Here is a 15,844-nt window from a genome sequence, read left to right on the forward strand (position 1 = left end):
ATTTACAAAGAAGCATTTAATCAATAAGAATTTAAACCATTAACAATTATTTCAGCTAAGGTAATCAAGTATTTACCTAGGAAAGTGTTGACATAATAAAATGTCTGAGGAAATGAAATGAGGCACAACAGTTGGACTTTCATTTTGGATGTAACTAAAACAGGTAAATCAGATTTTTTATGAGAAAAATATGATTTTTTTTAAACTTAGCAATTTGAAAGTTTTTGGACCATTTCTATCAAAAGTGCTATCGAAAATTGTAGTTTATAAAATTATTAATTTTTAACCCTTATGTGATCAGTGCCTTTTCTTAATTTACCACCTCTGAACAATTTATTTTTAAACCACAGAAATATGCTTCTAGTACCAGTGTGTATACGTGCTCTTCCATTGCTGCTTTCCAGGTGTTTTAACAGTACAATGTCATTGTATATAGTAGCATATAAGGATGGCTTTTACAAACATTTACTTTGCTGTTCATTTCTGTAACAATCAAAAGAATTTTGAAGAATGTGGCTTCACACTCCAATGTTACAATAAATTGGTTCACATTTGATATATTAGATTGCCCAGTATAACAACAGCAAAATTTGGGGTATGTGTGTTTTGGAGTATATGTTGTATTAAGAGAAAAAAAAAAAACAAAACCACCCTTACATTTATATCTTCCATTAGAAGATTTTTGTAGAAATTTCTGATTAGTATTCCAGTGAAAAAAACCCTATTTGAATCTTGTAGTTGGAAATGTTTGGGTAGTTTAAAAGATAGCTGTACAAATGCATTCTTGGTTGGTTTGTTTGTTTTTTAATGAACAGACTTATTTGCACTCCCATGGTTCCTGCAGGTAATGTTGTGAATAAAATTCAGTGACTGTGACGATATTTTAAATTCCCATTTGCATTGTTTTAATTCCCACTATTTTACAGAACTAACTGTTATTTCACTTGTAAACTGGAGGGGAAAAGCTTTCTGAATTCCAATTTAACTATAAGAGCTGACACTTTAGATTACTTGAGCCAATAGAGTTTTTATGATTAGACAAGAAATTCATTTGTCTAAAGGATTTAAAGTATGGGATACTGAAAAACATGGATTTGCTGAATACAGCATTGACCATAACTCCAGGCAATATGTTCCGGTGAACTTTACATAACCCCTTGATACCAACAAAGGAATTAGTTGTAAAATTTCCTAATCGGTTTTGTACTTTCATGTCCAGCCAGCGATAACACCAACAAAGGTGAAGTAGTAAGAAATTGCTTTTCAAAAATTAAACCCCGGGATCAGTCTGAGCACTCCTAGGGGAATGTGTTTCAATGCTGTAATGATTAATCGAGCCTCTTAAGTGACAGAATATTCACCAGGAAGTTTTCACTAAATGAAATATTGACTCAGCCCTTCACCAGGAGAAACCCAGCTGGAAAAACTAGTGTTGAGATCCCATAGCTCTAAGACACAATACTTCCAGCATCAATCAGCTTTGATATGGCACTTTTTTAAAGTATCACTATTCAACATCAGCTTTGGTAATTTCTCTCACTGTGTTCAGGGACTATCTGTCTAAACCCATCATTTTATTCCAAATGTGTTTCAGACAGTGTTATTCTTACATTAATGGTCAGTAGAGAACAAAAGTTTTATATTTGCAAAAAACTAATATTCTGTTCTATTGAGCTACATTTTGGAATATTCTGACTCAATCATAGAAACTTTCTCTGATTTTAAACTCAGTGTATATTGTCTGAGCTGAGTAATAGTCCTTTACTTTCACAGGGAATAGTCAGGGAGTTCTAACATTTTGAAAACAGTATTATCTTTTTTAATAGTAAGGGGACTTACAGCCTACAATAAGTATTCTTTTAAGAGTTCTTAAGTGTTACTTAAAACTAACTTAATGAAAATATTGAGTGTTGATGTATTGATTTAAGTAATTTTGCACTCTTGAAACTTTCAACAAATTTGGTCTGGTATAAGAAATATATGAAACAAGATTGCAGTACTAGATTATATTTCACAATAACCTAAAAGAGAGAGCGTTGATGATACTATTTTTTTAAATCAGTAGGTAAGTTTCTCCTACATATTTTTTCTTACATTGGTGACCCCAGCTGTCCTTTTCATAGCAAGGAAATGTCATCTATACTATCATCCCTTTCACTGACCCAAGTTCAATATTTCAAAAGTGGATTTTTTTTCCTGTCAGTCAGACTGAATATCATATTGCTTTATGTGGTATATGCAAATTGTAAAGGGAGTAAGACTGACAATGTTTAGTATTCTGTGCAGTTTTTAAATCTAAACCTTTCAATGTGTCAATAAAATCAATGCTGTAGCTTAATCCTATGACTTGCTGTGTTGCCTACTAATCAAATGCATTACAGGTGCCTATGCACAAGTGTGTCAAATTTTCCTGTTGTTTAAGTAGGTGAAATGATAGCTCTAGCGAATTGAGAACATTACCATTCACCTCCCTGGGGTTGGTATTTTAACAGTGGTCTTTATATCAACAAAGTATTAAGAAATCTTCGTTAAGTTCAGTGGTTTATTAAGAATAAAGTTTTAGTTAATATATTAACGTATGAAGTAAGGACAAAACTATGCAAATACTTAAAGAACTATCATCATGTTCTGTCTTGTTATATGATTGTATCAATAAAATGGGAGTTTTAACATTAGGATTTTTTTGTAAAACTAATTATGACTTTTTCTTTTCCTAAGGCCTTCCTTGTGTAAGGTCCTTCCTAGTTTACAGTTTCTTGAAGGTAAAATCTTAAACTATCATACTTTTCCCACAACTGAAAGAATCAAGGGATCAGAATCAAGACCTTTTCTGGAACTTTGTGAAGTTCAAATTGAAGAAAATCTTCTACTGAGAAGAAAAGGTGCTCAACTGGGGTATGTATTTATGTGAATAAAAATTGCATTCAGAAATATGTTTTCATGTATTGTTAGTGTAGTTCTTGATGTCTTATGAATCTTATTTAGCTTTCTGCCTGGAAATGTATTATCTTAAGAAAGAGATTAGAATCATTGACTTCAGTGCAAAGAGTATTTCAGACAGATATTTAAATATGTGGGCCTTGACTTTTGTTTGTTTAAGTTTGAGAAAACAGGTCGTTCAGAACCTTCAGTTAGTAGTAGTTGAATGAATTCATACACACCACATAGTACAATGGTGTACAGGAACAGTAGTTTAAATCCTGAAAGTGGTATAATCATATTAACATTGTTTCCAGCTTTAGCTTAATCAAACCTAGTTTGACTATTGGTGCAATATGCTCTATTTTTTTCTCCATTTGTTTTCCTTGTCTTTATTATTCACGTTCTAAATGATTGCAAAAGATTGGACCTCTTTTCTCTTAAAGTAGTGGATCAGATGGCTCTGTTTACAGGTCTTTGATTTTGTCATACTTACTAGCTTTATCATTATTACCATGGTTAGTTGTCCAGTGACTTCAGCTTAGACATTGCGAGTGGTAGTTTACGTTTATACCTGCTATCTTTTCATCGCTTTGCAATATCTAAATAGCTCAAACTTCTCATGTTTTCGCACTTGGTAATATTGCATGTTTTCTTCTTTCTTTGTTTCTCTTCATTTCCTAGCAGGTTCACAATATCCTTGTAGTCCCTTTAATATCCAACTTGTCTGCTGATGTTTGCAAAGACAAGTTTCCTTGATCCTGTCAGGTACTGAGCATTATCCCAGAGCAAGTTAAGCATGTGATGTTTGACAGTGCTTTAGTCTGAACTTTTCCTTGTGTACTTTGTTGGTTCAGGAAAAGTACCCTGCATTTTTTTCAGAATCTAGCTTTTTTGCATTTACATGTAAGCCTGTATATCCATGGTATCTTCTTACTGCCTAACAGATTATTACATTGATGTATTATTGGCTGTTACTAAGCTGTAATAAAATCTTCATAGGTCACAAAGCAGATTTTTTTGAAGAGAGGTTTGTATTAAGAATTAGATTGAACGTAGTTTCGGAGAAATTTTATAGTGCAGTGTTCTATGACAGATGTAATGTCTAGGTGGCTCCTAGAACTTATATGTTTCTCCGTTAAACCCTCAAGATATGTCTTCTCCACTTCTGTGATTTTTAGCTTCTGGTTTGCAGGTGGGAAGCTGATACTTCCTAATCTATTTACTGTTTTGAAATAGTGTTCTTTCTTTTTCTTGAAAGGAAAAAAGAAGAGGCAAAGAAAAGTACTCCTCCTCCTTTATGGTAGAGAAAATTTTCTTATGTCTCAGATTTAGGACCTGTTTCATCAGTATCCTTTGCAGAAAAAAATGCCAATCTGTAATTAGGATATGACTTGTGAGGGAGCTGTAATAGAATCTAAGGACCTAACTTTCACATACATTTCTGCAAGATGGTAAAAAATGGGAGGGAAAGATGATATTCACAAAATTTAATGGTTTATTTAACCATGGTCTGCACAAATGGACAGCTAGACAGGTAAGAAATTTATTGGGTAGTCAGGCTCAGACCATCCATTAACTATTAATAATTAATGGCTCGTGCTGCTTTCTGGAGGCTGACTTGTCCTTCTAAAACCTTTATCAAAGACCTGGAGCAGGAGATGGAGTGCACACTTACCATGCTTACAGATGACAACAATTTGGAGGAAACTCTTCACATGCCTGAGGGCAGGGCTACTGTTCAGAAGGACCTAGGCAAGCTGGGGAGAAAAGCCAACAAGAGCCTTGTGAATTCAACAAGGACAAGTGCAAAGTCCTTTACCTTGGAAGGAGTGACCCCTTGCAACAATACAGGCTGGTACTGGCTGGCTGAGAAACGTCTCTGCTGAAAAGGGCCTTTGGATCTGGGTAGGTAAGAAACTGAATGTGAGCCAGTAGTATGCCCTGGTACCTGGACTGTATCTACAGGAACATAGCCAGTAGGTTGAGAGAAGTTATTACTTCCCTGTCTTCAGCCGTTATTAGCTTGCATCTAGAATACTGTGCCCTGTATTTTGGGTCACCAATACATAAAAGACTTTGATAAACTGGAACAAGTTTGGTGCATGGCCCCTAAGATGGTCAGGGGGTTCAAGCACATGCTCAAGAAGACAGAGCCAGACTGTTTGTAGTGGTACAAGACAGGAGGAGCAACAAGGACCTAAGCTGAAACAAGAGAAGTTCAGACTGATGTGGTGGGTTGATTCCAGCCAGTAACTAAGCACCTACCAGCTGCTTGCCCACTACTCCCCTCTCCAGCAGGATGGGAGGGAGGATCAGAAGACCAGAAGCAAGAAAACCTATGGATCGAGATAAAGACAGTTTAATAAGGGAAGGAAAGAGGGGAAGGAAAAAAAAAAAGAAAACAACCAAGTGATGCAAAGCAATCGCTCACCACCTCCCACCAGCAGACTGATGCCCAATTATTCTCTGAGCAATGGCTACCTTGGAAAAACTTCACCCAAAGTTTTATTGCTGAACATGATGTTATATGGTGTGGAATATAGTTTTGGTCAATTCAGGTCAGCTGTCTCATCTGCCTCCTGCCCACTCCCAGCCCACTACTTGCTTAGTGGGACAGAGAAGGCCTTGACTCTCTCCAAGCCCTGTTCAACAAAACATTAGAATTTTATCAATACAGTTTCAGTCACAAATCTAAAATACAGCACCATACAGGCAGCTATAATGAGAATTAACTCCATCCCAGCTAGACCTAGTACAACTGGACATAAGGAAAAACCTTTTCAGTGTTAGAATAGTGATGAATTGCAACAGATTGCCCAGAGATGTTGTGCGGTCTCCGTTCTTGGAGGTTTTCAAGACCTGACTGGATAAAGCTCTGAGCAACCTTGTCTGATCTCAGAGCTAACCCAGCTTTGAAGCAGAAGGCTGGACTAGAGACCTCCTGAGGTTCCTTCAATTGAGAATTTTTCTGTGATTCTATGTAAGTTTTGTTTGAAAGAGCTTGCAGATGTTTGAGAAGAACAATAGTGGGAAGAAGAAATTATGTAAACATTTCTTCTTTCCTGAATATATGATTTGGGCTGGGAGGAGGTGGGGGAGAGGGAGGGTTGTAAGTTTTTTAAGGTTTTGAGAATTCATTCACAATCTTTTAAATGGGTGACTTTGACATGGTTGAAGCATCTGGTATCAAAGTTAGTCTTAAAATGTGTTTCTTGTGCATGAAAGCCCGCTATGTTTTATTTTGACTAAAAGTACAATTTATGGATGATTTGAAAACCATTGAAAACTGCAGTTCATAAAAGGAACTCTAAACATGTTTGTATATAGCTATTACATGTACATACTGCGGTACTTTGACTGAATTAATGTGACATTGCTAAAGAACAGGCCAACAATAGAGCAAATTTCTGTTTCACATCTTGCTAAGTTACGAGCCCCTGTAGGTGTGACCTCAAGTATGTAAACTGCCAAAAGTAATCACTGACTGCTTCCCTAATCCGTCTTTTATACACCACTGCTACCCAATTAAATTGTCGGTGCTGTTTCTGCCTGAAACTTCACTGTTCTTGCCATGCTTAAGAATTAAACATTTTAAAATTAAGTTTCTCTATTCTAATAAATGCTTTCTGTCACATAATCTTTAGATGTCTTGGAGTGAGTAATCATATAAAAAATAATACAACACCTTGGCTGCAGTAATTTGCTTTCAGTCATCAGACATGCAAATGTCTGGCTAGTGGAACTTGAACTTTAGAAATACTGTATGTATAATACAGTGAAAATGACAGGAATTTCATAAATGGTATTGCAGGAGAGAATATATAAACGGTGACCTCTTTCATATGTTTCTAAGGGACTTTTGTAACCTGCATTTGAACAGAGTAATGATGCTTATAGGAGTTTCCCCGAAGACAAATTAGATTTTACCACACTATTACAAACAAAAGCTCAGTTAAAATTGGAGTGTACTATTTGAATATTCCATGTATCAGAATTATGAAAATCACAATACAGCTGCAAAGGGAAAAACATGACATTAAGCAAAATTTTAACTAGCACACAAATTAGCACACAAAGGGGTAGAATATTATTTATGATTTAGCTTCAATGGCCAGGAGAAAACTACCATTGCTGATTAGGACCAGCTTGTTTGTCCACTGTCCTGTTTGCCTCTGAGAGGTTTGTTCTTCTGACTTTTCCATATAATTCTACTGTCTTATTCTGACAAAATTTATGCTCTTTGAATAACCTGGCAGTCATTGCAGATGCAATTGAAGTAGGAAATTCTATACAAAATGTGTCAGCTCTGTAAGCAAGCTTCCACTGCCACTTTAAACTTTCTAAATGGCAACATTTCGGCTGATTTAAATTCCGGGAAAGGCCTTTAAGGATTAATAACTTGTCCTCTTCCATATCTGTTAAGTCAGCCTGGGCATGGGTCATTACACTTTGTAGGTGGTGTCAGTGGGGGTTTGCTCCTCCCCACCTCTACTCCTCCCTCCCCAAACACTGCATGTGAAACTGAGCAGAGTTTGGTTTAAATTTAGCAAGACGACAGTGATGGATACTCTTGGTGGATTGATGTTAGGACTGAAGTTCTCGCAGTCATTAATAAATGCCTGACATGAATTTCCAAATAGATTAAAATCTGCTTCTAATGCTTTTATCTTTCCTCAAAGTCCCTGGAAAATCCTGGCACAAGTTGAGAGGCATCTTTTTGGTAAGAAAGCTACAGGTAGCTTTCTGCTCTTAGCATTTGTTTGTGAAAGTACTATCTTGGTTTTTAGGTGCTATCAGGGCCACTGTTCTAGCTCATTTGTACATTGTTATGAAAGACCCATCCCTTCCTCTTCTGGCTTATTATCCCTTTCTCCCACTTCAAAAGCAGTGCATCCTTTGTGGCTATGCTAAAATTTACATATGGCATAAATTACTTTCACTTGTTAAGATCAAAACAAAGCTGTGGGTAGCCATTGAACATGAGGGAATGTGCTGGTCAAAGCTGGAAGCCATAAAAATTTTGCTGTAGCAAGACTACCATATTCATCTACATTTCATTACATACTAAGCAGCCAGGCAGTATGAATACTGGTGCTTCCATCAGGATAATTCCATTTCTTGTTTTGTCTAGATGCCAGTTTATGCTTAAGTTGTATCTTAACCAAGGAGCAATTCCAGAAGAGTTAGTGTGACCAGACCCCTTAACTTATAATGCCAAAAAAGGCCTGAAAGGCAAACAAGTAATTTACATTAACTGAAAAGGAAATATTGTGGTATCAAAAGTCTTAATACTGTTGTATTTCCTACTTTGTCTTCTCTCTCTCCTCATGTGTGTTTTTTTTCCATTAAAGAAGTAAATCAGTCCTGCATATTTTCCATTATAGCAGCTTCCTTTCTGTGGTTTGAAAAAGCGGTCTTCAAGAGCACGTCTCTGGTATCAAGAATGCAGTCCTTTTGAGACACTGAGAAAGCTGCAGTGCATCAATAGGATAGCTCTACCCCAAGCCTATTGAATAGTTCTTTTTTTTTTCTCCAGAGCTGCCTGAAATCCCTGTTCACCTAAGGGAACCACCAATCTGACTGCCACCTAGTACTCAGGCCCCATCTTAATATTTGTTGAGTGTGCTTTGGAACTTTGCCTTTGCAGGAGAAGCCCATATACAGTTACCAAGCCACTTCATTGCTCATGATTCTCTGAGGTGTAACTACAGCTTCCTTTGTAGTTCCTTGAAACTTAGGCTGATCTGACTGCCTAAAAGCAAAGCCACTGATACACAGAAGGTAGCCTAAAAATTGTCCAAAATAAGAGTCTAGTTGTGGATTTCCAGGGAATGTCAGCTGGGAGACATGGTGTATGCACACAGTGGCAAGACTATTTTGCAACCACTGTGGCACTGAACTGTTTCTGCTTGCCACATTGATAGCCACTGGAAAGGTGAAACAGCTGCTCAAGATGCCGCTGCACCTGTCAAAGGAGAGGATGAACAAGTATTCTACTCTGTTCACAGAATATTTTGGTTTACTTTGTTTCTGTTTTTTGAGAATAAACAAGTATACTCAGATATACTTTCCATACAGAAGTTTATTTTGCCCTGTATATAAAACATTCTGGGTTTTTCCACAATATTTTAATCCTGAAATAAACAAACAACAAAGAACAAAACTAAAACAAACCAGAGGAAAAAAAAAGTGGGAATGAATTTTAGTTTTTTTTCTTTTTCTGTCTTCTTGCCATAGTATGTTTTGTAGAACTTCAGTAATGATCTTGTACCAAATTTATCTTCTTAAATACTTTAACTAATTTAAAGTATTTAACTAAAGTATTTAACTAATGCTTTGAGTATTTCATGTTGAAGAAATTACTATTACTGTGTAGTAGGAGACAGATAAAATTTGTTAAATCCTTAAGCAAATATATGCATTGGTTTAAATATTTTTAGGAATTGTTGTCATATTTGTAGAATTAACAGGAGTAGGAGTAATGTTGTGTAATGGGCAATCAAATGTACTGCTGCTGCACAGTGAGTTGAGTAATTAGGCAGCGTGGATTTGGCTTCCAATTTAGCCATTCATATTTTTTCCAATAGCACTGAAGTTGTACTAGCAGAGGAAGAGTTGGAATCTTTTTTACTCTTGTAAGATCTGATTCCATATGTTCTTAAAAATCTAAAAAGTTCTTAGTTGAACTTCACTGGAGGAAATAGTTATATAGGTAAAGAGTCTTTTCACAATAAAACCTTATAAGAGCTTCACCTTTCAAGAATGATAAACAGGAAGAAAAATTCTGTTATTCAAACTATAATCTCAGGACCTGATTTTTCTAGACTCCCTAGAGAATTGACCTTATTTCTACTTTTTTTTTCTTGGATTGCTGACCTAGAATGGATTTCGTGCTCCTCTGAAAACAGCTCCAGATTACAGTTCTATGCATCTATCTATGCTATCAAAGGAAAATGTTTTCGTGATTCGAAAAGTACCTGCTACCTAACACAATGGACAAACACTGTCCAAGTACAGACAGCTTTCTGAGTCTGTACCAGTTAGTTCATATTTGCTCTCACTCATCCTCATGATTTAGATGGTGTAACACAAAGAACTGAGAGCCAGACTTTGTAGATTAATGTTGTTTCAGTCTAGCACCTTCCCTTATATTGATGAAAATATCTGTACTTAAAAGTTTCAGTTTTCCTAAATTGTCTCTAGGCATTGTGGTTTGTTGATTTGAATCTAAGTTTGGGTTTTGTTGCTGTAGTTCTAACCTAATGTTAAAATTACTGTTATTTTTATATTAGCTTTCATAGTTTCCAGATAAAATTGGATTATTCAGGCTATTAAAGGATTTATAACAAAATTGCATCAAATCCTCTAAAATTTTCGGCTTCATATGCCTCTAACCGCACAGAAAATCAATAGTGAAATGCATGCCGTATTTCAAACAGACAGAAAACTTTTTAAAAAAAAAAAAAAAAGCAAAATATACTTATATGTATTAGATTGTTTATTTTAAATGCTGCCAAAAAAAGAAAAATGCAATTAATATTTATAAATAATGAAACTGGTTTTCAATCAGAGTAATTACTATTCACTGTAAGAATATGGAAACATGTAAGGATACTTGAAAATACAGGGTAGTTTAGAAAATAATAGAAGGAATATATTTATTAAAAAGCATTCATACAGTCTGAAACACATGTAAAAACATTTTTATCTTTTTTTCAGAATTGCCTCTTCCATCGATTCTGCACAAGAACAATGCTGGTATTTTAATGAGTTGATGAAACTTAGTATTAAACATCGATATGCACATGAGTATGGTGAACTAAACATTACTGACAGAGATGGACCAGAAGCACTGCAAACCCATTTAAAGCAAACACCCACAGGCTGCCTACAGGAAAATAACCTCTTTATCATGGGTGCGACAGAAAATAAACAGGTCTTGTTGGATCATTCCGAAAGATTGATTACTACTGGCCATATTCAGGTCACATTCATTAACTCCTCCATACCTGCGCACCAAAAGGAGAACAAAGAAGATCAGAGAGTGAAGCAAAAGAGCACTGAATGTTGTATTAATTACAGTGGGGAGAGCAAAGGCAACAATAACATGTCAGCCCAACTTACGTTGCAACAGCCAGTGATAGTAGCAAGTGATATGGGAAGAGATCTTCAGCATTTTGAGAATTATACAGAAAGGTAAGACAGATGTCAGATTGCTTTCAAATAGATTATATGGATAGGCAATAGCAGTGAGGATTTCTTGTTTAAAACAGAGGCACAGAACTCGTAGTAAGAAAACAATATTTTTAAGCTTATTAGACAATGGTGTTATTTTAAGGTGATGCACGCTAGACTTCCATATTATACAACAAGCCTTTGTGATATTCTGTCTGTTCATATATTAGAATATAGATATGTAGGTACTTAAAATAATTTTAAAATACTGTAGAGTAAGAGAATTTGAAAACTTTCTCTTGATCTCCTACCTTTTCCTTGTTTTTTTGCAATAAATTTACGACACTAATGACACACAATGTCGGGGATGAAAATGCTGGATGGTTTGCAGGAATTTTGGGGCAGTTTGAACTGCAAAGTAGTGTAAGGCTTTTTTACTATACTATTGATTAGACATTCAAGATTCATCTGTGTAGAGTTTACAGTCAGTATCATTTAGAAGGCAAGAGGGAAAAGTTGCTTAAATCTACCACCCTACTCCCTTGACCTTAGGCCAGTCTCCTGCTGTTGTGATGACTGAAGAGCTAACAGCCTGCCATGCCCTTGGTACTCCTCCAGAATGCCTTAACCTGCTTCTTAAAAGTAGAGGCAGGGATGAGGGGCCAGTTTAATTTGTTCTGTGCCCCCAAATATTCTCCCACATGAAACAGACTTGTTTATTATCTCTTTGGAATGCATTTGCTGGTGATTTCTATGGTTCTGAACGTACAGTCAGGGAAAACAGAAGCTGAAAGTTTTGCCCTAAAGTTACAAAAATTCAGTTACGATTTCATAAGAATTCAGTTTCAAAAATACATGTCTTGAGAACACTATGAAGAGCAAGCATGGAAGGTGTGCTTCTTCATGCCGTTTAGACTTGTGGTAAATGGGCAGTAGTGCTTAGTAGGTACTTAACACACTAATAATTTGTCTTAAAATTTATTCTTCAGGAAGACCATAGAATTCATCATTGCCTCCAGGAAGTTGAAAGTAAGAGTACAGTAGTCTATTATGGAGGATGAATGAGTCAGAAAACTCTTTTCGAAATAGTTCATTTAGAGTTTTTAGTTAGTGTTTTAAATGCATTCTGTAAATCTGTTGTTGGACAGTTCTCTTCAATGTTAGAGAGGTTTTGTTTTTTAACTCAGCTACTGCTTTTATAGATGCAAAGCTTATAAATAAACCATATTTTGAGGTTGGTAAACTTAATAAACACATTTTAGGGAAAAAAAACCCTCTGGCTTAACCTCTGAAGTGTGCTTTTTTGCTGAAAAGTGCTCCTCTTTTACATAGAATCATAGAATCATTTTGGTTGGAAAGGACCTTTAAGATCATCAAGTCCAACTGTTAACCTAGCACTGCCAAGTCTGCCACTAAACCGTGTCCTTAAGCACCACATATACATGTCTTTTAAATACCTCCAGGGATGGTGACTCCGCCACTTCCCTGGGCAGCCTGTTCCAATGTTTGATAACCCTTTCGGTGAAGAAATTTTTCCTAATATCCGATCTAAACCTCCCCTGGCACAACTTGAGGCTGTTTCCTCTCGTCCTATCGCTTGTTACCTGGGAGAAGAGACTGACACCCACCTCACTGCAACCTCCTTTCAGGTAGCTGTAGAGAGCAATAAGGTCTCCCCTCAGCCTCCTTTTCTCCAGACTAAACAACCCCAGTTCCCTCAGCTGCTCCTCATAAGACTTGTGCTCTAGACCCTTCACCAGCTTCGTTGCCCTTCTTTGGACTCTCTCCAGCACCTTAATGTCTGTCTTGTAGTGAGGGGCCCAAAACTGAACACAGTATTCAAGGTGTGGTCTCCAGTGCCAAGTACAGGGGGGCGATCACTTCCCTAGTCCTGCTGGCCACACTGTTTCTGATACAAATAGATGCACCGCACAAGGAAAGAAAATATGTAAAGAATGGGGGGAAATTTTGATGTCTTTTCTTAAACCCACTGTCCAACTGAAATGAGAATTTTGTGGAGAAAAGGATTCCAAGATAGTAAAGTCATAATGCAGAGCTGCCATTAAACTTTTTCTCCATCAGTATAAATTAATTGAACATGTATTTAGAAAGCTCAATCACTGAACAAATCTAAACAGTCTATAATCAGTGCTTTTTAAACAATGAGCAAATTAGAAAATGTACACATATAATCTGTGGTCAGTAGTGTCAAATCGAAGGGTAAAAGTAGGCAAAAGATGAAATTGCACTTTCTCAGGATTTCCTGCCTACTCCATTGGAGATATGTCTCATGCAGTTTTCAGCATTTAGCTCTACTTATTTTTTTTCATATGGACAGTGGAGATAAGTGGACCCCTCCAATACTTTATTCAGTCACTGTTAAACCACTTCTGCTCCTAATCCTTCCTTTGAGGAGACTCTTCCTCTCCAGTGAATACACAGGGAACAGAGCCCAGCAGACATTAGTCCTCTTAGATAACTGGATTTCCAAAGTTATGTGATGTGAATATCCTCCAATGTTTCTGAACATATATGTCACATCTAGATTTTAATTTCTATGCAGTTTAATGGCAGAGCCTTCCATTTGTCTCAATGCATAGTGCTATGTTTTATGGTTCTAGTTTGGCAGCGATGATAATCCAGTTGTACTGGTGAAGCTATGTCATTCATAAAGGTATTTATTTCTCTACGAGGCTACATATGGCAGCATCAGTGATCCAGTCCCTTTGGCGACAGTACCATGCTAGGAGGAAAAGTGACTGCACAGAGAATCATCAGTTTATAGAAGTTTTGAGACAAAAGCACAAAGCTGCCACAGTAATCCAGGTTGGTTTATGGTATTCTCTTTACTTATTTTGCAAATTTAATAAGAAAAAATCTTACTAGTTTAGTGTACTTTTCATCTTCTATTTTTATGATTTTATTAATACTTTCATAATTAAACATTTTTTGTTTTATTTAATCAGCATGAGCTTGATATTTCTAAAAGAACGCCTTCTTTAGAAAAATTTTTATAGAAACATAAAAGTATTTTCCCTTTTTTCACCAAGTATTTCCCTGAATTATTTTTGCTTAATTGAATTCTAATATTATGTTTAAGACTTATTGTGCTCATGTTCTCACTGGGGTACGTCTGTGCTATTAAAGTGACAGACGCTGCATAACTGGTACATCATGTTTGATATCTATACAACTAACTACTCTTCCCATCTCTTCTGTCCTACCTATCCATCTCTTTCTGTCTCTCCCCATCTCCCAAAACCAGGATTGCCTCATCCATACTGCCATCCATTCTGGGAACAGACCATGGCCTAGGCTTGTTCTATGGTAGATACTGAGCTACAATTAAACAGAATGGATTACTATGTGCAAGAATTGAAGTCCATGCCTTGGCTCTGTTTAGTTTGTTAACCAGATATAGTATTTACCAGCTAAGTTGCCAGGGTCATGGGGTTTTCTATATTTTTAAGCAAATGTATTGATTCAGATTTCAAGTTAACAAAAACATTCGATATTGTAAGTCTTCTATAAAAATGTCAATGGTGCCAAAGTGATTTAGGAGCCTAAGTTCCATTTTCAGACTGTAAATCATTAGTATCTATTCAACAAATGGGCAGTAGCAAAATGTTTAGTAAATGTGCATACTAAGAAACAGGACAAGTACAGAATCATATTACAGCACTCAGTTATCTGGGAAGTTGAGCTAGAGTTTGTTTCTGGACTATAGTGTGTAGCTAGTATGCTAACAATTGATTTCCAGAAACTTATTTAATCCATTTTTGAATTTACTTATATATTTGGCCTCTACTATATATTATAGTGATGAGTTTCACAAATGTGTATAGTGATTAAAATGTGCTGCTTTTCATTAGTTTCAGCCCTGATAATTTCCAAAGTTAGTATGAAAATAGTCTTTCACTATTTATCTTCTGTGCATTTATGGATTTTTATAACATTTTTAATTCTCATATCCATCCTTATATTCACTCTTTTGTAAAAAGAGTTTAGTCCATTTAGTCTCTTTTCACATTAGGCTACCTCTTTTTATCTTTTTGTCCCTCTCTGAGCCTCTACCTCATTCTATTATAACCTTTTTTAAAGAAGTGACTAGAACTGAATTCCATATGCAGCTATATCATGAATTTGTACAGTAAATCAGTTTTCGTCTGGTTTCTTAAAAACTACTAACATATAATTTTTCTTTTTGATCATGACTGAGCGCTGACCTCGTGCTTTCAAAGATCCATGTTAACATCTGCCTTACACTTTATCTTTCTGCATATACCATTAGGATTGCTTTTCTCCTTTGCATTTATGAAAACTAATTGTATTTGTTGAATGAAATATATTTGTCATTTGATCACTCAGCAATATCAGGATATTTTATCTGGATGATTATGAAGATCTGTAGGAAAATAACAACAATGAAATTATAAGGCAGTTCTAATACATTTAATCATTTTTATAGCAATCAGGAATTGTGTGTGTAAAAACAGTAACATTTTCAATGATTTATGCAGTTAGATAATCATTTCCTAAAAATTAATAAGCTAAACATCAAGCCAGAATATGAGATTTACCCTTCCTACTTTAGTGCCTTCATTGCAAAGCCATTAAATGTGGACAACACTACATCTTTCAGGACAGTGGAAATTTTTTGCATAGTATTTTAAATGCTTGAGGCATCTTGAAATCTAATGATGTCAAACACTTATCTGGGGGGAAATTGCTGTCCTGAATTTAGTTT

General features: G+C 35.9%; 1 protein-coding gene across 1 annotated transcript in view; it reads left to right on the forward strand.

Annotated features, from left to right (window-relative positions):
• LRRIQ1 (leucine rich repeats and IQ motif containing 1) overlaps window positions 1-15,844 on the forward strand; it is a 117,953-nt gene that overhangs the window by 28,781 nt on the left and 73,328 nt on the right. Inside the window, exons 15-17 of the mRNA XM_068401738.1 lie at window positions 2,719-2,895; window positions 10,642-11,118; window positions 13,791-13,923. Of these exons, the coding sequence (XP_068257839.1) occupies window positions 2,719-2,895; window positions 10,642-11,118; window positions 13,791-13,923 (787 nt within the window). The remainder of the gene's footprint in view (window positions 1-2,718; window positions 2,896-10,641; window positions 11,119-13,790; window positions 13,924-15,844) is intronic.

This window comes from Nyctibius grandis, chromosome 5, assembly GCF_013368605.1.
Source record: "Nyctibius grandis isolate bNycGra1 chromosome 5, bNycGra1.pri, whole genome shotgun sequence".
In the NCBI taxonomy this organism is placed as follows: Eukaryota; Metazoa; Chordata; class Aves; order Nyctibiiformes; family Nyctibiidae; genus Nyctibius; species Nyctibius grandis.